At 53.6% G+C, this 22,659-nt stretch overlaps 1 protein-coding gene across 4 annotated transcripts in view; it reads left to right on the forward strand.

Moving 5' to 3' along the window:
- The window catches only part of SLC43A2 (solute carrier family 43 member 2), a 38,509-nt gene extending 26,519 nt beyond the window's left edge, over positions 1–11,990 (forward strand). For all 4 annotated transcript variants that reach the window (XM_019798363.2, XM_019798364.2, XM_002918039.4 and 1 more), the window contains 8 exons: positions 438–571; positions 666–868; positions 1,278–1,424; positions 4,358–4,496; positions 5,864–5,993; positions 8,397–8,470; positions 9,842–9,965; positions 10,509–11,990. In XM_019798363.2, coding sequence (XP_019653922.1) covers positions 438–571; positions 666–868; positions 1,278–1,424; positions 4,358–4,496; positions 5,864–5,993; positions 8,397–8,470; positions 9,842–9,965; positions 10,509–10,670 — 1,113 coding nt within the window. In that variant the 3' untranslated portion in view covers positions 10,671–11,990. The remainder of the gene's footprint in view (positions 1–437; positions 572–665; positions 869–1,277; positions 1,425–4,357; positions 4,497–5,863; positions 5,994–8,396; positions 8,471–9,841; positions 9,966–10,508) is intronic.
- The last annotated feature ends 10,669 nt before the right edge of the window (positions 11,991–22,659 follow it).

The following is a 22,659-nucleotide window of genomic DNA, read 5'->3' on the forward strand; positions in this document are numbered from 1 at the left end:
TTGAGTATTTTTTGGCACCTACCATGTGCACTCTTCAAGGCATGTCAGTGGACGAGGCTAGCGGGTTCCTGTTCTCAGGGAGCTAGACTAATAGTAAGGGACAGGAAGGTAATCAAGAAGTCAGTAATCTCAGCCAGGGCTCTTCCCTGGGAACTAGTGATGTGACAGTGATGGGGGCACTCAGGGAGGGCCTCTCCAAGGAGGTGACATTTGGCCCAAATTGGAGGCACAGGGGGTTAATGATGTGCCAGGGCAAGCTGGGATTATTGGAATGCAGGGTATCTGATGACCAGACACCCAGGCTGGCAGGGCTGTGCCTCCTCACGCAGCTCAGCACAGAGAGAGCAGGGCTGCCAAATGCCCCCTGCCTGCCTGCCTTGGCTTCCCTCTGCTAACTCTGCCCCTTGGCCCCGCGCCGACCCCGTTGTGCCTGTCAGGTCATCTACGACTTTGGTGTCTCCTTCGTCATCATCCTCGTGGTCTGGGCCAGCTGCTCTGGATTGGTTTTCCTCAACTGCTTCTTTAACTGGCCCCTGGAGCCATTCCCAGGGCCGGAGGACATGGACTACTCGTAAGTGGACACGGTGTCTGCCCCTCCCCCCCCCCCCCCCCCCCCCGGCCAGGGTCCCCAGCGGCACCGAGGGACACTCTCCTGTGGCCTCCAGGGTGAAGATCAAGTTCAGCTGGCTGGGCTTTGACCACAAGATCACAGGGAAGCAGTTCTACAAGCAGGTGACCACGGTGGGGCGCCGCCTCAGCGTGGGCAGCTCCATGAGGAGCACCAAGGAGCAGGCGGCGCTGCAGGAGGGCCATAAGCTGTGCCTGTCCACCATTGACCTGGAGGTGAAGTGCAAGCCGGACGCTGCAGGTACCCACCTCATGACCCCCGCCTTCGACGCCTACCTGGGATGTTGGCAGGGGGGTCTGCGCCCAAACCCACACCTCAGCAACGGGGAGGAGGCAGCCAGCCCCACCTGGAAGCCCCAGCCCCCTTCACGGGGGCCCGCAGCAACCGAGGGCTTTGTGCGTGCCGCCCCACGCGATTGCCACTTCATCCCCAGAGGGCAGGCGGCGCCCCGCAGCCTGGTTTACAGTTGAGCCCGCTGAGGCCCAGGATGGGTAAGGAGCTCTTCCAGCTCCCCTCACCCTGGGCGACCCAGTCCAGCTCCCGCACGGTTACCCTCAGCCCGGCTCCCCTTGCGGTCCGCCCACCCCCTGGGCCACGGGGGTGCGGGCCTCGTTCTCCTGAGCAGCGCCGCTGTCTGTCCGCTCCACAGCGGCCCCGTCCTTCATGCACAGCGTGTTCAGCCCCATCCTGCTGCTCAGCCTCGTCACCATGTGCGTCACACAGCTGCGGCTCATCTTCTACATGGGCGCCATGAACAACATCCTCAAGTTCCTGGTCAGCGGCGACCAGGACGTAGGTAGGTGGCCCCCGGACCTCGGGCACATCCCCACAGGAGGGCACCCCGCGAGCGGGGGTCACTCCTGCCCCACTGCCTGGAAGCTGTGAGGCCGGGCTGGACCGGAAACAGCAGACTCGGAAGGATTCACCGCAGCGGGCCCCGGCTGTTCTCTCCTGTGGCCGTGACCGTGTCCTGCTTTGGGCAGGAAGGCAGAGGGACTGCAAGGATGACTTGTGTTCAGGGTGTGGGGCGTATGTTTTCCATTGCCCCAGGGGGACCATTGATTTGCGCGTGTTTGTCAGTGAAAACATGGTGCAGAACGGAGTACTGCACCTGAGAGCCTGTTGAAAGGCAGGCAGGTGGACCCAAAGCCGGGCGTCTCCCTACCCCGGGAACCCGCGGGCCTGGCGCGTGGAGCGGCTGTGTGCTGAGGGGCAGGGATGGCTACACAGCTGGATACTTCGGAGCGATCTGAGACTCTGGGATCTGCACCCTGAACTGGGAGGGCGAGGCAGAGGCTTTGTTGTGTGTGTGATCTAGTCGAGGCTTGTTAAATTCGGTAAACAGAGCTGATAACGCACATGCCACTTTTGTAAAACAGCGCGCAAGGTCTTCGGCTGATTAGAGGTTTTGATTCTACAAAGAAAATCAGTACTTCCTCAGGGCCTGAGCTGAGTCAGCTTTAGTCATCCCTAAGCGGGACAAACACAGCCGGTAAATCCTTTTTATTGGCAACCCCATGGGTGTGTAACTGTTTGTTGGTTTAATTGTTTTTCCCTAGGGGAAGTTACACTAGGCATCGCAAGCAGTCAAATTCAGTTTTTATTTATTTTATTTTTTTTTAAAGATTTTATTTATTTGAGTGAGAGAGAGAGCACGAGAAGGGGGAGGGTCAGAGGGAGAAGCAGACTCCCTGCTGAGCCAGGAGCCGGCTGCCCGGACTGGATCTTGGGACTCCGGGATCATGACCTGAGCTCTAGGCAGTCGCTTAACCAACTCAGCTACCCAGGAGCCACAAATACAGGGGGTTTTGTTGTTGTTTTTTGTTGTTTATTTATTTGAGAGAGAGAGAGTCAGAGCTGGGAGACAGAGGGAGGGGGAGAAGCAGGCTCCCTGCTGAGCAGGGAGCCCAATGTGGGGCTCGATCCCAGAACTCTGGGATCGTGACCCGAGCCAAAGGCAGACTCTTAACTGACTGAGCCACCCAGGTGCCCCCCCAAATACAGTTAAAGGGGATGAGAAATTGAGCTTTAACAAAAGGGAAAGATGACAAAGGGACCCAGACAGCACTGGTTCCACTGTGAAAATGAGCGTCCTGTGCAAAGCAAAGTGGAGAAGCGCAGGCTGTCATGTGCCCTTGCAAAGTTTCGTAATGAGCACTGACACAGTAAGGGCCCTAAGAGAGCCCTATAGGAAAAAATCACCTCTTTAGCTTTGTTTTGTCCTATGATGTTTCCCCAAATTTCTACCACAGGAACATTTTTATTGTGTAACACTCATTAAACTCCGTGGACCGCACTTTGGGGAAAGCTGATCTATCATGTCTAAACACCCTCTATTGTAAACTCAGGCCGGGAGACATGAAGCCCTTGGAGTGTGGCTCTCGGGAGGCAGATCCATGAACTCTTACTCCAGTTCTCTAAGAGATCTTTTGCTGCGAAGAGGAATTTTTCCCAACTGTTTCCCACATTCAGAAAGTCAATTAAAAAAAAAAAAAGTCAATTTCGAGAAGTAGGGAAAGTTGGGCCAGGAAATTCAGTCTGCAGCTGATGGGGCATTGGTTTTCCCCATTCTGCTCCTGTGAGCTGTGGCCCCCCACACTCCCCAGCCAGCTGTTCCCAGAGGGACTGCTTCAGGACCAGGGAGCTGGTGGAATGACGGGTCTCTAAGGGAGACCCCTGGTGTCCGGTGTGCGGCTGGGGTCGGGGTCCATGCTCTGCCTCTCCCTCCTTCCCTCCATCGGAGAGCTGTAGGAGGTAACCGACAGAGCAGTGTTCCTGAGGGGCCGGGTTTGCTGAGTCTTCTGCACCCACACCACTTCCCCATCCTCGTGCTCAGTAGGCACCACAGGCCTGATTCACCAGCCGCCTGTGACGAGGCCCCGGCTTCATGTGACTGAGGCCTCAGCAGACAGGAAGCGCTCAGCAGATGCCTGTGCTGGGCCTTACCCGCCTCTGTTCCCAGAAGCCTGGCTCAAGCTTGGCATCCCCCCGGCCCTCTGAGAGTCAGGTCTTAGGGGGGAATGGTGTATGTGCTGGGTCCAGAGCTAGCCTGCTTCCACCCGCCCCCATATCCCTATAACAACCTTTGAGATTTCTGCTGCTAACCTCTTCTTTCTGCTTTTTTACTTTCGCTTTCTTGATGCAGTGATGGCCACCGGTAAGCAGGGGGATTGTCAGAGAACACTGCAATATCCCCTCCAGCCAGTCTCTGTTTTACCAAGAAACATCCCTCTAGGCTAAAACTGTGGTTGGGGGAAGGGGCAGTCAACTCAGCTTCTATTTGCCTGAAAAAATCCCCGTCATAATTTTAAGGCTCTTTGAAGATTAAAGCAGCCCCTATGAGTGATGCCATCCTGGTACATTTCTAGAGGCAGAAAACTAACAGCTAGTCACACACGAAGCCTCAGTCCCAGGCATCAGTAATTTGTGGTTCCCAAGTCATAGACACTTCCTGGAGCTTCTTGGGGAGGTCATTGTGACATACTGGATTTCATGAGCCGTTTCTTGGAAATAAGCAGAAGATGTGGAGAAGAGAATGGGGTGCCTGCCCCTTGCTCCAGCTTTGATTTCAGAGTTTCAAGTCTCTAGGCTCCCCTCAAGGCCCACAGTGACCAAGGGGGTGGTAGGTGGAAGACCCTAGAAGAGTTTATGAGGTCTCAGACTCCCGCGCAGCACCCGCCCCAGGCTTCTGCTAGGGCCCCCTGTGACACAGAGCGTTTTCCTCCCCAGTTGGCCTCTACACGTCCATCTTCGGTGTGCTCCAGCTGCTGTGCCTGCTGACAGCTCCTGTCATTGGCTACATCATGGACTGGAGGCTGAAGGAGTGTGAAGATGCCTCGGAGGAGCCTGAGGAGAAAGATGCCAACCAGTGCGTAGACAGGGCCTGTGCCCCGGCTCCTGGCCCTCAGAGTCCGATGTGAGGCAGGGACGGGTGGGTGGTTTAGGTTTTGAAGTCGGCAGGAGAGGCGAGAGCGGGTTGTGCCCAAAGCTACTCATAAGGGCTTTAAGACACATCTGTCTTGGCTGAGCACACATTTAAGTGTATCACTTCATTATGAAGATTCTTTGGTACTCGAAAGTTAGGCTGTCACTGGGCCGGATGAAAGAAGGGGAGAAAGCAGAGGAAGGTCTGTGTGCAGACACTGGGAGTCCATCCGTTCTGCCGTTAGGACTGCACTCAGATGAACAGCACCGTGGGTGAGCGACGTAGGAGCGGGCCTGCCTGCCTGCGAGGTTCACTGCCCTCAGGGGGAGTAGTAAGTTGCTATACCCCCGAAGTATGTGTTGCTAGATCCCTTCGTGATTGTCAGGATTCAACAAGGTACTGCAGCCCCGCTTTCGTGAGGGTTGGGCTCCGAGATCAGAGGATGAGTTAAATGCCGTCTTGCATGACTCCACCTTCATATAATAAGCAACCATTTATTGCTGTAGGCCCTGTGCCAGCACTTAACACATGGCATCTCAGTTAAGCCTCACAACACTTGATGAGGCGTGTACTAATGTTATACCCATTTTACAAACGCGGGAACGGAAGTTAGGAGTTTGAGTAGCTTGCCTGAGGTCACATAGCGAGGAAGCGGTGGGCCTGGGACTCCCCGTATGTCTGCAGCACTTGGCATTCATCCTTGGAAGACGGGGTATCTGTGTGGGCAGTGGGACTGGAATCCGTAATGGCAAATTCACAAGGAAATAATTACAGAGAATGCTCTGTTATCTAGGTCAGGTCCTGGAGCCAAGAGATTGTTCGTGCCCGTTCCAGTTCCATCTGCTTCGTATTTGTTTCTCCTTCACCCCCTCCTGCCCCCAAACGGGAAATCGACTCCCTCCCTTATTTGCCTTATTATCTGACTTATCATTAGCTCCCTGCATGATTTGGGTGAAGTTGGAGCTACTTCATTCAGATGAAATGAGGCTTTGCCACATCCTGACCTGGCCACACTCCACTCTTTGCCTCCCCATCATTTGGGCTCAGTCTTCACTGAGCAATGCAGCGTGTTGATAGCCATCTTCTCATATCCGACCTCTCCACTGAGGTTCACACTCAGCGCTCAGTCAGGAGTGTGCAGTGGGAGCGTCGCTGGTGCTGGTCTAGCCCTGACAGCCCCTGAGACATGCTTGCGTTAGTTGCTGAGTCTTGCGTTGTCCACAAGCCGTGACTCTTGAGGCCTGACTTCCTGGGAGAGCCCATCCTTCTTCCTGGAGCCCCCAGCTCCAGTGTGTGCTCTGTCTCCACAGAGGCGAGAAGAAGAAGAAGCGAGACCGGCAGATCCAGAAAGTCACCAATGCCATGCGGGCCTTCGCCTTCACAAACCTGCTGCTTGTGGGCTTCGGGGTGACCTGCCTCATTCCCAACCTGCCTCTACAGGTGGGTATTGGGAGAAGGAGAGGCCAGGTGGGGTATGGGACAATGAGATACATGATGTCTCATGGAAGCCATCCACAAAGACAGGGGTGACTTTTCATTCGTTTAATCCAACCAAGCAGTCAAGCAGTCCGCTCTTATTTACCAAGGGTTTCTTACCTGCCAGGCTCTGTCCTTGATGCTGGGAGTGAGCTCTAAATGAAACTGGGATTGCCTTTCACAGAAAACTCTTCTCTGTGAAGGCATATCATTCTTCATGGCCGAACACCACTGTCGTACCATGTCCTGCAGCTATATGGTGGAGTTGTATGGCTGCTTGTTTTGCATTTGTCGAAAGAGGTCTGGCCAATCTATGGCCTTGGCGGGACCATCTGCTTCTTTGGTACCAGAGTGCCTACAGGGTATCTGTGTTGTAGAGAGTGGGAAAGATGGTGATGATCATTTGGCATCAGGGTTCAAAAGCTTAATTCCTTTACACAAGATTTCTGATGCTCTTGAAACCTGACTTTTGTCAGAGATTGGGAGCAAAGTAGATTTTGTCACCTACCCAGCTCTAGCCTTAGGTCCATGAAAGTGTTCTAGCACCAATCCCCAAGGAAATGGATACTCAAAAACTCATCATTTCTTAATTATTTTACTGTTTTACTCTTATCTGTGCTCTGGAGGCTTTTACTTCTCATATAGTATTGGTGGGAGTACTGCATGATGGCGTGTCCCCGTGAATCTCTGTCCAGCTTCGCAATCAGTGATTTCATGCTGGTTGAAATCAGCCACGATGGAAGCATTTACACCATGGAAATTGGCAAACACTGAGTAAAGGCTCCTCCTGTTTCCACCAAGAATCAGTTGTTCCATATGTATCAACACAGCACTAGATAGGAGGTCATTTTTTTTTTTTTTAATTTGACAGAGAGACAGCCAGCGAGAGAGGGAACACAAGCAGGGGGAGTGGGAGAGGAAGAAGCAGGCTCCTAGCAGAGGAGCCCGATGTGGGGCTCCATCCCAGGACCCTGGGATCACACCCTGGGCCGAAGGCAGATGCTTAACAACTGAGCCACCCAGGCCCCCCTAAAGAGGAGGTCATTAATCACAACTTGATCTCCTGCCTTTGCTGATCTGAGGCTTGTGCCCAGAGGTCTCTGTGCCTGGTCACCCTATAGGCAGATAGTTTTCCTTCTCTCCTTCTTATGAACTTTGAAGGGTCATGAGTGACGGTGTTGCTTCCATATGGGTTAGCCCAAGTCCAGATAGTATCTTGGGCCAGGTTCAGAAGGAAAGTGAGAGTCTCTCCTTTTTTACAAGTGGTCCTGTGTTGAAGTCCACCAAGCGCCCAGGTGTGCCCCAGTCATGGTACTGTCACATAGGTGTGCCGGCCCTGTGTGTGCAGACCAGAGTAAACCACAGGCGGCCTGTGAGGGCGTCCTTGCATCCCTGTTGCCCTCCCAGCTTCCTGGTGGCTGCCCTCTCTACAAGACTGCCAGATCCTTGTCTGGACCACCTGTCCGATCCAGGGGCAGTGCTCAGGAGGGACAGTCATCTGCTTTTTGTTTTATTTAGTTCTTGTTGGAAGAGAAGTTCTGAGGAGGCAGTAAGACATTTGAAGTGGAAAGGGGGAGGCTGCAGAGAGGAACCCCTGCCCCCTCCACCGCCCACATTCCTGAGAACAGGTCCCGGCTGCTAAGCAGGATGGCAGCGCTGTGTGCAAAGGGCAAACAAAGGGTCCTAGTGGCAAAATGGCCAGCTCTCGTGCTTCTCAGGAATCATTTACAAGTGCTTCTTAGAGCTTGCTCAGCCTGCGGCAGTGGCCTTTTGGAGAAGTTGAGCTTTCCGAGGGAGGGGGGAAGGAAAACTATCTGCCTATAGGGTGACCAGGCACAGAGACCTCTGGGCACAAGCCTCAGATCAGCAAAGGCAGGAGATCAAGCTGTGATTAATGACCACCTACTTAGTGCTGATTCTTGGTGGAAGCAGAAGGAGCCTTTACTCAGTGTTTGCCAATTTCCATGGTGTAAATGCTTCCATCGTGGCTGATTTCAACCAGCATGAAATCACTGATTGTGAAGCTGGACAGAGATTCACGGGGACACGCCATCACGCAGTACTCCCACCAATACTATATGAGAAGTAAAAGCCTCCAGAGCACAGATGAGAGTAAAACATAGTAAAATAATTAAGAAATGATGAGTTTTGAGAATCCGTTAACTTTTTTGAATATAATTTAATTATAAGTTTACAAATTTAATTTTTAGTCATAACTGTCTTTAATAGCTGGTTCACAAAATTCCTGAAAATTCAGGAATGGGCCCTGGAGATCTGGTGCAAGCCCACACCAGGGTTGCCAGTGCTCCTGTTCTTCAGGACCCCAGGAACTCTGAGGACCCTCACACTCTGCTCTCCCTCTGTCAGATCCTCTCCTTTATCCTGCACACGATTGTGCGAGGCTTCATCCACTCAGCCGTCGGGGGCCTGTATGCTGCCGTGTAAGTGCCGGTGCTGTGGGTGGCCTGGTGCCGATGGTAAGGGGATGGCCTGGGGGACGTTCGTGTTGGGAATGAGGTCCCGAAGGGGGCCAGCCGGCCACCTGGGTTCATCTTGTGTCAGGGGACGGGCACCAGGATTTCTGTCGGCTGTGTCAAGGGACGGTCACACCTGGCGGGAGGTGGGTCAGCGGGCAGACAGTTGGGTGCCCACAAGCCTTGGCAATTGAACACGAAGTCAGTTCCCCAGCCAGGGTCAGTGCTCCTGTGGAGCTCATTCTTGCCTCGGGGCTGCTGCTCAGCCTCGTCCTGGGACTGCCCCTGGCTGCTCACAGGAAGGGCCGAGGTGGGCTCTGGCTGCCCAGTGCTGAGTGTTGATGTTCCAGTGACCCTCAGCAGGGGCAGTGATATGGGTAACTGAGCCCACAGTGTGTAGGACTGTTCTCGACCTGAGTCGGAAAGGGCCTGATTCTGCCCACAGCCTTCTCAGGCCTTGGCTAGAATGAAACCTGCCTCCTTTTCCAAGAGGCCACACGTGCAGAAGGAAGCACCACAGCTAGCTGTTCTTTCCCCTTGGGCTGGGGCTTAGCTCAAAAATGGAACTCGGGGAGTTAGCCTGGCTGGCTCAGTCAGTAGAGCATGCAACTCTTGATCTCAGGGTTGAATTTGAGCCCCACATTGGGTGCAGAGATTACTTAAAAATAAAATCTTAGAAAAAAAGTAGAACTCAAACACCATCTGCTGTGTGTCTCTGACCAAAGACCAGTTCATTCCTCTCTGGGAGCCCCTTCCCGCCTCTGGGGCCGCAAAGCCTAACATTCGCTGAGATTTTGCCAGAATTCTGTCCCGCTTCCAGCAGCATCCCACGGGGGTCATTCCAGGTCTGCGTGTCGTCCCCCGCTCCACCCAGTGCCAGGAGGAAGTTGCTGCTGCCTTGGCAGAGTCTGAGAGTCCACCAAGAGTGTGATGCCGAGTTTCCGTGATTACACAATGCTCCTCTGGAGAGGGCGGAGCTGAGCCAGGGCTGGCCTGCAACCGGCTCCCTGGGCCCGTTTCCCAAGCTGCAGTCTCCTGCCGGCACCGCTCTTTCCACTCAGCTCGTCCATACACCTGTGTACCTGGGGCACACCTGGGTTGCGTTGGGTTCTCCAGAATCTGGGGTCTCACACTGGTCTGAGAGAAATTCACAGTCCCAGAGCTGCTTACCAGAAATGAATCCAAGGCAGGCAGCTCACCGTTCTCTCGGGTTGCTCCTGGCTCTGCTCTCGCACCTGATGTGCAGCCGGAGGCACCCGGGACCAGGCTGAGGCCGAGGAGCATTTGGAAAGCCTGAGAGTGGCACCCGTGGTGACAGGTCCCCTACCGTCCCGGCAGGTACCCCTCCACCCAGTTTGGCAGCCTCACAGGACTGCAGTCGCTGGTCAGTGCACTCTTCGCTCTCCTGCAGCAGCCCCTGTTCCTGGCCATGATGGGTCCCCTCCAAGGAGACCCTCTCTGGGTAAGAAGGGTCTGGGGCAGTGGGCTATGGGCATCTGCCTGGCTCTGCGGACTCCGATCTGGGAGGCAGCCCCCAGAAGCTTCTGGAGCCCCAATGGTAGGCAGGTTGGAACTTTGGCGAGGATGAATTCAGGGTCCCCTGGTGACCGGTGGCTGGGCAGAGGGAGAAAAGTATCCTTTCTGGACCTGATTTGGGGGTAGCCCTCCCGCCGAGGGTTGGGATTCCTATCTAGGTATGGTGAGCTTTCCCCAGTCCTGGTCCCACCCCTGGATGTTCACAGCAGTAGGTCAGAGGTGGGGGCCTGGGCCCTGAGGGCTTCCTAGCGGCCATGGACACTGGGAAACTCTGACGCTGGAATGTGGAATGACGGGCCCTTGGACTGCTTGAACCTTCCAGTTTCGGTTTTTCCTTTCTTCTCCTGTGACCTCACCTTTTCCAAGCATGACTGTGGGGAAGGGTCTTGAGCTATGCTCCGTAAAGGACCACAGCTCCTGCCCAGTCCCCTGCCTCACGTGAGAGCGACTCTCGTGTCTGCTTCTGCAGGTGAATGTGGGGCTGCTCGGCCTGAGCATGCTGGGCTTCTGCCTCCCCCTCTACCTCATCTGCTACCGGCGCCAGCTGGAGAGGCAGCTACAGCAGAAGAGGGAGGATGACAAGCTTTTCCTCAAGCTGAATGGCTCCTCTAACCCAGAGGCTTTCGTGTAGCGCCCACCACCTCAGAACTGTGGCCTCCTGCCCTTGCTTCAGTGACTCATCAGTGTCCTTCTCCACACCCCAGAGGACCACCGTGCACCCTCAGGATCCTCTGCTTTACATTTTGGAGTCCACGCTCCCTCCCGGGGCCCTGGTCCTGCCTTGGAGCTCTGCCTTGGAAGGACGGGAGAGGGCCCGCATGTGTGATTTTCCAACTGCTGGAAGCAAGGGCTGCCGTGGGCTTTGCTCTGCCATCCTCGAGGGACCCTGGGGACTTGAGGCTCCTTGGTGCCTGCAGGGGGGCCAAGGAGGACCCCCACCAGGCAGGCTCTCTCCCTTAAGTGTCTGGATTCCGCCTCTTGCCAAAGCAGTGGGGTCTGCCATCTACTGCCTGCCACCTGCCTCTCGGCCGCATGCCCACTGGCCACACCTGCCCAAGGACAAAGGCTTGCACTGTCTGCAACCCCTCGCCTGGCCCCTCAACCTCCTCCCTTGGCCAGTCTGAGGCTGCCTGAGGAAGGAAGGACCCGCTTCCTGTTGGTGCTAACTCCTTTGTAATTCCAGCCCCCTGTGGCCTGTCCATGACCTGTCCTCCTGTTACAGGCCTGTGGAGAACCCCCGCCACCCCCGGCTTAAAGTCTGGGGAGGGGATGAAGGGCTGGATAGTCAGGCACCGCTCAGTAGCCAAGGACAAGGCTGATTAGCAGTCCCTCACCTCCTCCCTCAGGGCGAGGAGCAACTTTCCACTGCCGCCCTCCATCCAGTCTGCGACCTGAAGGGAATTAAAACAGCACCAACAGGGCACCCCCTACACACACAACTGTTTTCATGGGGGTGGAAGTCAGGTTGTTGCTGACAGACATGGAGGTCCAGGCCTGACTGGGGAGATGGATTGTGAGGGGCCTAGGGGCGTATGTACATGTGGGATGTGTGACCATGTGGTATGTGTGAGAGATATGTGTGGGGTGGTGCCAGGTGTGGGCTCTGGGTGTCTGCCCTTATTCCCCCCGGAGCTGCACAGTAGCCAGCCAGGCCTGCCACAGGCCCAGGGTCCCGCCTTGCTCTCGGCTTGGAGCTTGCCTGAGGCCGTGGGGGTGTAGCGCCCCCTGGCGGCAGGCTCCTCGGGCCCTGGAGCTGTTCATGTGAGAGAGGCTGCTCTCTGCCAGGCTGGCCTGGCTTTCCAGCCACCCGCCTGACTGCCCCCAGAAAGGTGTCTGAGACTTCCTGGGCGTGCTCAGCAGGGTGGGTTGATTTTTAGGTTTATACTTTTGGGTCTTTAAAGTTTTACCAGACTCCTTTTTATAAAGCAATAAATCCATTTTCCTCCTGGGATGGGATGCCCCTGCTAGCATTTCAGTTAATGGCTACACGTGCCTGTTTTGAGCTGGGGAAGAAAAGGCAAGACAAGATTTTCTGCCACTGACCAGCCCCAGTCATACCCAGTCACTCCCCGTCTCTCTGGGTGATTGACATCTCAGGAGCTGCACTGGGCCAGGAAAAGACCTTACTCCCCCTCCTCACCCCCAGACAGACTGGGCTTGTGCAGACATCTTAGAAGTGGGGGCCACCCCTCCTCTGCTGTTTATCCCAGCCAAACAGCAAATCCTGACCCCTTCCATCCCCTACTCAGATTTCGGTACCCCTGGCTCAACGGCCCTGAGGATTCCTCCTGCGCTCAGGACACAGGGTGAGGACACCAAGAGAGTCTCAATCTTAAAGAGACAGAGGCAGAATGCAGTGAGGGGAACTCATGGAGAACAGGAAGGGACAGACCCAGGCCCACATTTGAACTCTGCATGAACAGTTGAGCACCTCGAACATACCTAATTTTCCTAGGCTTCCGTCTAGTCCACTCAAACATTAAAAAGCAAAAAACAGTTGTTTAAAACAAATATTTTTAAAAGGGAGAGAGAACTAGATCATTTCCCGAACCATTCCTCAGAACACTAGTTCTGTAAGATGTGAAAGATTCCAATTTAAAAAAAAAAACAAAAATGTTCATGGTGGGGGCACCTGATTGGTTCAGTCAGTAGAGCATGTGACTCTTGATCTTGGGGTTGTGAGTTCAAGCCCCATGTTGGGCATAGAACTTACTTTAGAGAAAAGAAAGAAAATGGTCAAATTTGGGAAATGCAGAGTTAAATGTGTTTTCTTATAGCAACAGGCACTTGCTGCGCCTTTGTCTTGTTCATGGACGTGTGGCCCCCCCGAGACCAGGTGCGGTGTGCTGCAGAGAGAGCACTGGTTTTAGCCATCAGAGCCGTCCTCCCCGTGTAGCCCAGTGACCACCTGCAGCAGGAACTCCTCTGGGCTTGTTAAAAATGTGAACACCAGGTGTTGCCTCTGGCCGAGACAGAATCAGCAGTCTACATTCGGCTAAGCCCCACCTGGTGATTCTGGTGCCCCCAAACATTCAAGACCTCATTCTACTCTGACCGTAGGGAGTTAATGGGTTACATATTTTCCTATTATCATCCTTGAATCATGATAACAACCCAGGAGTTAGATACTATCCCCATTTTATAGCTGGAAAACTCGAGGCCCAGGGGGTGTAATAACTTGCTCAAGGTTAGAGCCAGAAGAGTGCAGTTTGGGGAGATGCTAATTAGCAAGGGCCCTTCCAGCTGGGAAAACAAATAGAGGTTGTACAGTCAGGGCCTGTGCTGTCCCCAGCAGCGCCCAGGCCTGGCCAAAGGAGCTGCTGCCTGTCTCTCCCACGCACCCACCCACAGGACAGGAGCACTCTGTGGGAAGAAACAGGCATTGAGAAGCTAGAGTTCAGGGCGGAAAACAGTCTAGTGCCAAAGCGCGTGGAGCCGTACCGATGGGTCAGGTATGGTTACCCCCACCCCCTTGTCAGCGGTCAGTCATTCTGACGGTAGGGAGTTGATGGGTTACATATTTTCCTATTATCATCCTTGAATCATGATAACAAGCCAGGAGTTAGGTACTATCCCTATTTTATAGCTGGAAAACTCGAGCCCCAGAGGGTACAGTAACTTGCTCAAGGTTAGAGCTCGTACTCCTATACTTCTGAAGTCATCAGAGAATCCAAGGCCCTCCAGACCAGGACATTCCATTTGGAGCTTCAGCCCCAGGGCCCACCACGCCTTGGGAGCAGGGCAGCAACAGCCTAGGGAAGGGAAGGAAAAAGCCAGGCATGGTCTCCATTTTCAGGAGCCAAGAGCTTCCGCAGAGAGGGGGCTGAGCTCCACTTAATAGAGTCATGTTGGCCGATGGGTACTTGGGAGCAAACCTCTGGTCACCCCAACCTTGAGAAGAATGCCCTGGGAGGGGAAGACCACGGGCTGGTCGAAGGCAGTGGGCATCAAGTAGCCACAGAATTCTGTCTCCACCTCCCCTCCCCCCATTCTTCAGGCTCCTGGTGGGTAGAAACAGGAAGTGGTAGCTGGCCACGTGCTCTTGGTCAGAGTGAGGAAGGGGGGCTGAGCCACCCTGAGGAGCATCGCCAGGAGTCCCGTCCTCTTTAGTCTCCCTGGACTCTTACCTAGGAGTCTAGTTACTTCTTTGTGGTTGGTTCCCTCTAAACCCTCCTGGGGGAAGTTTCCAACCCTCCTAAAGGCCACGGGTATGGTTGCAGGCCCCTGTGGGTTCCCTTCTGTTTTCTTTCTTTTTTTTTTTTTTTTAAAGATTTTATTTATTTATTCGACAGAGAGAGAGACAGCCAGCGAGAGAGGGAACAGAAGCAGGGGGAGTGGGAGAGGAAGAAGCAGGCTCCTAGCGGAAGAGCCTGATGTGGGGCTCGGTCCCATAACGCCGGGATCACGCCCTGAGCCAAAGGCAGATGGTTAACCGCTGCGCCACCCAGGCGCCCCTCCCTTCTGTTTTCTTTTTCCTTTTCCGCTTGTACCCTGAATCGGCCGGGTCAAAAGAACGTCTGCTCCAGCCCTCCTCGTCAAGGCCCTGGGCTATGGAGTCCGAGGGAGCATCGTACTGCCCTGGGCCCCAAGGATCCTGAAATGGGGACACACCTGGTGTTGGGGATACGTAGGCAGGACTGCCCCAGGCAGCAGCATGAACACATTCAGCCCAGTGGAGTTTCCGATGCACTTGCCTGTCAGCCTGCGTGAGTTTGAGTGAATACATGGCGGATGGGGGAGGCATGCAGACAAGCAGTTGGCACTCCGTGGTGGGGGGCTCCTGTCAGAGAACTCTGAGAAGTCCCCTCCACAGGATTGGGCTTCGAGGGGCTATTTAAGCACCAGCTTCCTGCCCTCTGAAGGAGGATACAATGACTTCATGGGCTCTCGGGGTGGTGAGGTGCCTTACCTGTACCAATTACCAGGGGCCCAGCTCAAGGGTCGTAGCCCGTTTCCCCAATACAAATGGTGGGATTATGAGGACTTGGAGCCCAGGACCCCCAAAATGAAGGAGTTGGTTTTCCTAGGCTGCAGCACCCCACCCCCAGGGTTGAGGGTAGGTCAGGGTGAATAGGTGGGTTCTGTGAGCCCGTTTCCCCCCATGCCCTAGCTTCCCCAGGCCTGGGGCGAGGATCTGGTGTCTGGAAGGAGGTGCGGCACCGTCCACAGGGTGGCCTGCCACAGGGCAGAGCTCTCTCCACCAGCAGGGAGCCACTACCTGTGCCCCGGCTCTCTGCAGACAGCATGTCCACCTTCGAATTAGTCATTCTCAGCCTCCTGGAGTGGATCTGAGGCCAACCGGGGCCCCTGGCAGCTCCCAGCCCCATCCCAGAATGAAGCTCCATCTACCGGTGCCGAGGAGGCAGTGAGAGGAGGAGCAGAGGCTAGAGGCCCCGCCACAGATATCATCTTGGTGACCTTAGGCGCGTCTTGAGCCTCAGTTTGCTTATCTGTAAAATGGAGGTAATACCTTCACCGTGAGGTATGTGAACATGGACACAAAGCCCTCGCACAGTGGTCTACTTGACCCTTAGTAGGTACTTAACAGGTGATAGCATTGTGTTTACGATGCTGGAGGCGGGCAGATAGCCCAGGGAACAAAGGCCACCCCACACCCTGACCCCATCCTTATAATCGGACATCTGCTTTAGGCTCCTCGGACCAGAACAGACTTGTGGCCAACTGAAGTGAGGTCTGTTTCTGCTGACCCCTCTCTCAGAAACGCTCTTTATGCAAAAGCCTTAAGAAGTTGTCCCCTTGTCCATTTTTTTTTTAAATTTTACTGTTTATTTGACAGAGAGCCAGCCAGCGAGAGAGGGAACACAAGCAGGGGGAGTGGGAGAGGAAGAAGCAGGCTTCCAGCGGAGGAACCTGATTTGGGGCTCGATCCCAGTACCCTGGGATCACGCCCTGAGCTGAAGGCAGACGCTTAACGACTGCGCCACCCAGGTGCCCCCCCTTGTCCATTTTTCTTACATCCCTCACGTTTTAGTAAGAGATGTAGCCCCAAAGCTTCTTGGGGTAATTTCTAAACGTTCAGCCACCCTGACGGTTTATGCTAAGTGGGGCGAGTCAGATCACGGGGTATAGGCAACACCCCCATACCACCACCTCTACAACTGCTTGGCTGTGTCTCAGTGTGCGCGTGTGTCCAGATGTGTTTGGGCCTGTCAGGTGTGAATGCGTTTTGAGGAGCGTGTAGGAGCTCGTCCGTGTGCCACCTCTCCAGCTGGCCGGAGAAGAGGGAGGGGGTCTTGCCTCGCTGAATCCCTTTCCGTTGCCAGAAAGGCCTGGGTCCTGAGTGGTGCCTGAAGGTTCATCAGTTCCCTGGGTCAACCAGGGTCAGTAGTGTCACCGTAACTCAGTAACGGACCCTGACTTCCTGCTCCATTGACCACCTGGCTTACTTCCTGGCACACAGTAGGCACTCAATAAATGTATGGTGAGAATGACTAAGAACTGCTTGCTCCTCTGCTTCTGTGTCTCTTCCTAAGTCACACGTCTTTCTGCCCCTTGCCTTTTGCGCAGATTCCCTGTCACTCGTCTGAAACATGCTCCCTGACCCCCACCCGGCCGTCTGCTGCACTTGCCATCCCCCAGCTTTGCTAGTTTAGCCTTCTGCTCTGCCATCTGAAGAGGTGGGGGAGACAGGGTAAGGGGTCTCTTGCCTAGGAAGACCAAGGCTCCTAGTGAATTCTGGTTCTAAAGAGAGCTCACTCTTGTCCCCTTTCTTTTGTCCTAAGGTGGTGGTCATGGACATGACTGCTCCTCTGAGAGATTTCCCACCAAGTGGGCCATTCTCCACCCAGGGCCCTGGGCCGTGGCAGCAAGAGAGGGAGAGCCCCTGGGCGTCCCCAGAGAATCCCCAAGGAGAGTCCCACCCCAGGGAGGGAAGGGGCAGCCTGGCTCCTGGCTCCTGACCCTGCTAGGGTGGAGGGGACTTGAGTCCCAGGGGAGGGATGTGGATGGCCTGCCACATCCCTTTGTTGCTACGTTTCCTTTTCCCGTGTTTGATTGAGACAGAGAAATATTTCTCTAATATAAGCAGAACCACAGCATGAGGTCTCTGGTGATGCAGGGGTTGTAAGATTTTGACCTCCATGCCAGGGACACAGGAGGACTTGGGGGGACTGTGGGGACCTGGAGGCCACAGCCTCCATCTAAGGGGCCGCCTTGACACCATTCTAACCTATCATGGCCATGTGGAAATGAGCCTAGTGTTGTCAGATCTTCTGAGTTTTTTCAAGAAAGCTGAAAATCCATGGCACCTGGGTGGCTCAGTTGGTTAGGCATCTGCCTTCAGCTCGGGTTATGATCGCGAGGTCCTGGGATCGAGTCCAGTGTCGGGCTCCCTGCTCAGCGGGGAGTCTGCTTCTCCCTCTCCCTCTGCCCCTCACCCCCCAACTTGTGCACATGCTCTCTCTCTCAAATAAATAAAAACGTTAAAAAATTTTTTTAAGAAAAAGAGAAGCCAAAAATCCTAAACTTTATTATTATTTTTTTAAATCGCCATTTTCAGGGGCACCTGGGTAGCTCAGTTGGTTAGGTGTCCGACTTTTGATTTCGGCTCAGGTCATAATCTCTGGGTCATGAGATCAAGCTCTGAGTCGGGCTCCGTACTGGCCATGGAGCCTGTTTGGGATTCTCTCTCGCCCTCTCCCTTTACCCTGCCCCCCAACCCAAATCCCCAGTTTCAAATGTTGGCTCAAAAAAATTTTTTCTTAACTATCATGGCTGCTCAAATAGCTTTCCATTGTCTGCAGGCCAAACACTGTCAGAGGTAGGGAGAGAGGAGAAGAGTAAGTAAAAGGCCCCCTTGCGTCTTCTGAGTGCCCAAAGCAACTGCTCGTCTATTTCTTTGACTCCAGCAGGTGACACATTTGTCTTACATCCAATTGTAGCCCTACCTGGGCCAGGACCTTTTTCTTTTTACTTTTGTCTCTCCCTAGCCTGGTGCATAATGAATGCTGTTGAGTAAGCAAGTGGGTTAAACACTCTAGTCTGGTTTCTAGAGTGGCCCGGAGTCTCTATTTAGGGACAGGGAATTGTCAGGCAAAGTGCAGGGCAGAAGCAGCAACTTGCCCTTACTGGCCGTGTGCCTGCCCGTGGCCTGGACTGGCCGACACCCTCCTCCACCCCATAGGCCCAGCCCAGCAGCCAGGGTCACACGTTTATCTGTCTTTTTGTTTTGGTTTTGGTCTGGTGTCTGTCTCTCCACCAGAATGAGTGTTCCCTGAAAGCTGGCACATGCCCTGCCTTGGTCATTGCGATACTTCTAGTGCCTAGAATGGTGCCTGGCATGGAACAGGTGCTCAATCAATATTCGGAAGATGAAACTTGAAAAGGGAGAGAAAGAGAGAGACAGAAATAAACAGAAAAGAGGCTGAACTACACTGAGAAGCTGGGGAGAGGGCATGCTCTCGCCTGCCAGGAAGGGACAGAGCAGAAGATGGAAACAGTGAAACACAGTCTCCCTGAGATACCCAGAGATGGGTTACAGGTACAGCTGTGGCCGAGGCAGCAACAGGGCCTGCCAGCCAAGAGAACCTGGGCAGGCGGCCGAACTTTGAGATGCACAGACGTGAAGATGAAGGTAAGAGGAAGGTGGAGGTGGAGCCGAGAGCGCACAGATGGGAGAAGGAGACTGGTGCGAAGAGAAGATGGAAGAAACACTGGGCTGAAGGTCATCGCCCAGGCAAAGCAGTGGGACAGAGACTGAGACTACAGGGATGGAGAGAGGCAGGAAGAGAGGTGAACAGAGACAGAGAGAGGAAAGACAGAGACAGAACAGAAATAAAGCTAGAGAGAGAGACAAAGGTACAGAGAGATATGGAGGAGAGACAGAGAGAGGGTTGGAGAGGGGGCTAAAGATGGAGAGAAGATGGAAAGGTGCAGATAGAGATGGAGAGAAGAAAGAAAGAAAGAAAAAGAAAGAAAGAAGAAAGAAAGAAAGAAAGAAAGAAAGAAAGAAAGAAAGAAAGAAAGAAAAAGACATGAGAGGCCAGGACGCTCGAGATTTTAAGCCTGGAGCATGGAGAAGTAGTTTTGAGGGGGCAGTGGTGTCCATCCCTCCTCCCTCACAACACCCCTTCCTCAGTAATGGTGATGTGGAAACGTGCCATGTGCCGCCAACACTGATTTAAGTACCTCACCTCATCTACTGATCCCGAGTGTCCCGAGCGATCCTACGAGGTGGGCGCGATCATTGCCCAGTTTCACAAATGAAGAGGCTGAGGCACAGAGAGGTTCAGTGACTCGCACAAGCTCACACAGGGGGGCAGTGGCAGGGCTGGGACATGGAGGCATCGGGTGCCAGGGGGTCTGTGGGCTGCCAGGGGGCCACAGCTGGGCCATGCTGTGGCACCTGCAGGTGGGGGCTCACTCCTCAGCACAGAGGAAGCAAAGCTTGCTAGAGCAAAAGAGATGTAAGAAACACGACAACTAAAAAGAAAATATGGGAAGAAAAATGTGGACCTTGTTCAGACACTGAACTTAACTAAAAGAACCTGCAAAACAATATTTTCTAGATAATTAGGGAAATCTGAATACAAACTGGGTAGGAGATAATACCAAGAAATTATGAATTTTGGGGCGCCTGGGTGGCTCAGTCGTTAAGCGTCTGCCTTCGGCTCAGGGCGTGATCCCGGGGTCCTGGGATCGAGCCCTGCATCAGGCTCCTCCACTGGGAGCCTGTTTCTTCCTCTCCCACTCCCCTTGCTTATGTTCCCTCTCTCGCTGGCTGTCTCTCTCTCTGTCAGATAAATAAATAAAAATCTTTTAAAAAAATTATGAATTTTGTTAAGTATGGTAAGGGCGTTGTGGGTTTTCAAGAAAATATTCCTATTTCTAGAATGCACACTGAAACACAGAGGGGTGAGGTGGCACGATGTCTGAGATCTTCTTTAAAATGTTTCAGAAAAGAGATGTCACGAGAGTGGCAACATCTCGCTAACAGCTGAATCTGGGTAAGGAGGACTGGGGGTTCCTTAAGGCCCTCCGTGGCTGCCTCCTGCCCCCGGAACAGAGTTACAGTTCCCTAGCTCGGGACTCAGTCCCACCTGTGCGCCCACACATGCCGCACTCATGTGCTAACCAGAGGCCCTTGTAGAATCCTGCCCCTGGGCCTTTGCTCATCGTAGTTTCCCTCTGGAGATGCCACTTCCTCTTCCAGTCTGGTTCAAGCGCCGTTGTCCTGGGATGCTTCCCACCCCTCTGCAGCCCAGGAGGACCTGCCTGAGCATGGTTCTTGGTGTCACACACGTTCGCATTTATCACAAGCTGCCTCCCGTCACTAGTCACAGCTCTGTAAAAATGCAAGGCCTCCCCCCCATGAGCAGTTTGAGAGCAGAGGCTGTTTCTCAGCTGTTTTGCTTGTTTTGCTTTTTACTTTCCCCATCGCCCAGCACAGCCTCCAAGCCCCCTTGTCTCAGCTCTTGTTAACGAAGAGCCAGCTCAGCAATAATTCCTCTCATCAGGCAGGGCTCAGTCTAAACATCGCCTCTTCTAAGAGCCTTCCCTGACCACCCAGTTAATGTCGCCCTGTCCCACCTCTCCGTAATGTCTACCCCTACTTGAGGCTATTTCTGTATTTGTTTATATTCCACTTCCCCCCACTGAACAAAGGAAGGACCTGGTTTTTCTAGGTCACCCCTGCATCCTGAGTGCTGAGAAAAAGGCCCAGGATGAAGCCAGGAGCTTAATCAATATCTATCGAGTGAATGAATAAGTGTAGTTGTCCCGACTAGACTGCAGGCTCCCAGAGGGTAGGTTTTGGTTACTTTCTGGAGAAAGCCAGCACATGGCAATTGTTAAATAACCATTCATTGTTATTATGTAGGAGAAAAGGCCCTATACTGAAGAGTTAGGGGATCAGGGTCCAGTTAATCTTGGACTTTGGGTCATAATGCCTCTTCTCGGGGTGCCTGGGTGGCTTAGTCCGTTAAGTATCTGCCTTTGGCTCGGGTCATGATCCCGGGGTCCTGGGATGGAGCCCTGCATCGGGCTCCCTACTCAAAGGGAGCCTGCTTCTCCCTCTCCTCCCTGTGCATGCTCTCTCTCTCTCTCTCAAATAAATAAAATCTTAAAAAAAAATAATACCCCTTCTCTTGGCCTTCCTTCAAGCGGCTTGGATTTCTGGGGCAATCCATGTGCCTACTTTAGGATTTGGTGAAGGAGCGGCCAACATGTGCGATACTCAGGGCTCTGCTGAGATACCAGTCATGGCCTGCCAGCAATATGCCACCTGCTCCACTCTCCCTTCCCAAGTCCCTATCATGGGCAGCCCGCTCACCATCACCTGGCTGTCCCTCAAGTCCAACACTGGAGGCAGTATCTTCTTCTGTGTAAATCTACCTTTCCAGTATTCTCCTGAAGGCAGTATTGTCCACCCAGGCTCCCAGGTCAGAAACGTGGGTGGTTTTCTCCCTTTCTCCCTCTCAGCCAGTTAGTCAACAAACCTTACTGATATTATCACTTGAGTTGCTTCCCTCCCCTGTCCTTTCCCATCACTGTCCTAGTCCATCTTCACCTGGACTTCTCCAGAGGCTTCCTTGTTGGTCTCCCTGCTTCCGCTCTGGCCCCCTCCATCCCCTCTCCACCCACCCCTCAGAGTGAGCCTTCAAACACCAAACTTGCTTAAAGTTCTTTTTTAAAAGATTTATTTATTTTAGAGAGAGAGAGAATGAGAGCAAGAGAGCACTTGTGCATGGGCGAGTGGGGGGGCAGCAGAGGGAGAGGGAGAGAGAGACTCTTAAGCAGACTCCCTGCTGAATGTGGAGCCCGCACTTGGGGCTCCATGTAAAGACCCATGAGATCATGACCTGAGCTGAAATCACCAGTCAGATGCTTAACCAGTCCTGGGCCACCCAGGTGCCCCAAACTTGCTTAAAACTCTTCAAGGGCCCCAGCCCCCGTAGGATGGACTCCAAACACCTTATCATCACCTGCCAGGAAGTGTATTATCTGCCCCCAACCCTCTCCCCACTCCGCCTGGTAAACTCTTCCCCTCCTAGTCCCCTGCAGATCTCAACTTAGAACCTCTTCTTCTCCGGGAGGGGGGGGCACCTGGCTGGCTGAGTCGGTAGAGCATGAGACTCTTCTTTCTGTGGTGAGTTCAAGCCCCACGTTTGATCTCTAGGTCAGGATTTTGAGCACCATGTTGAATGTGGAGATTACTTAAAAAAAAAAACAAAACACTCGGGCGCCTGGGTAGCGCAGTCTTTAAGCGTCTGCCTTCGGCTCAGGGCGTGATACCAGCGTTCTGGGATCGAGTCCCACATCAGGCTCCTCCGCTGGGAGCCTGCTTCTATCTCTCCCACTCCTCTGCTGTGTTCCCTCTCTCGCTGGCTGTCTCCCTCTGTCACATAAACAAATAAAAAATCTTAAAAAAAAAAAAGAAATCTTAACAAAACAAAGAAACAACAAAAAAGATCAAACCCAAACAAACAGAAAAAACAAAAACCAAAAAACCTTTCCCTCTCCTTCCAGGAAGCTTTTGCTGACCATACCTCCAGTGTAATGCCACCAAGTCTGTGTTCCACCACTCACAGCCCTTTTCTCTCAGCGGTCTTGTTCACTCTCTCAACAAAAGCACAGGTTTTGGGTACACGAGAGGTACTTTG

This window comes from Ailuropoda melanoleuca, chromosome 13 (assembly GCF_002007445.2).
Source record: "Ailuropoda melanoleuca isolate Jingjing chromosome 13, ASM200744v2, whole genome shotgun sequence".
NCBI classification, from domain to species: domain Eukaryota; kingdom Metazoa; phylum Chordata; class Mammalia; order Carnivora; family Ursidae; genus Ailuropoda; species Ailuropoda melanoleuca.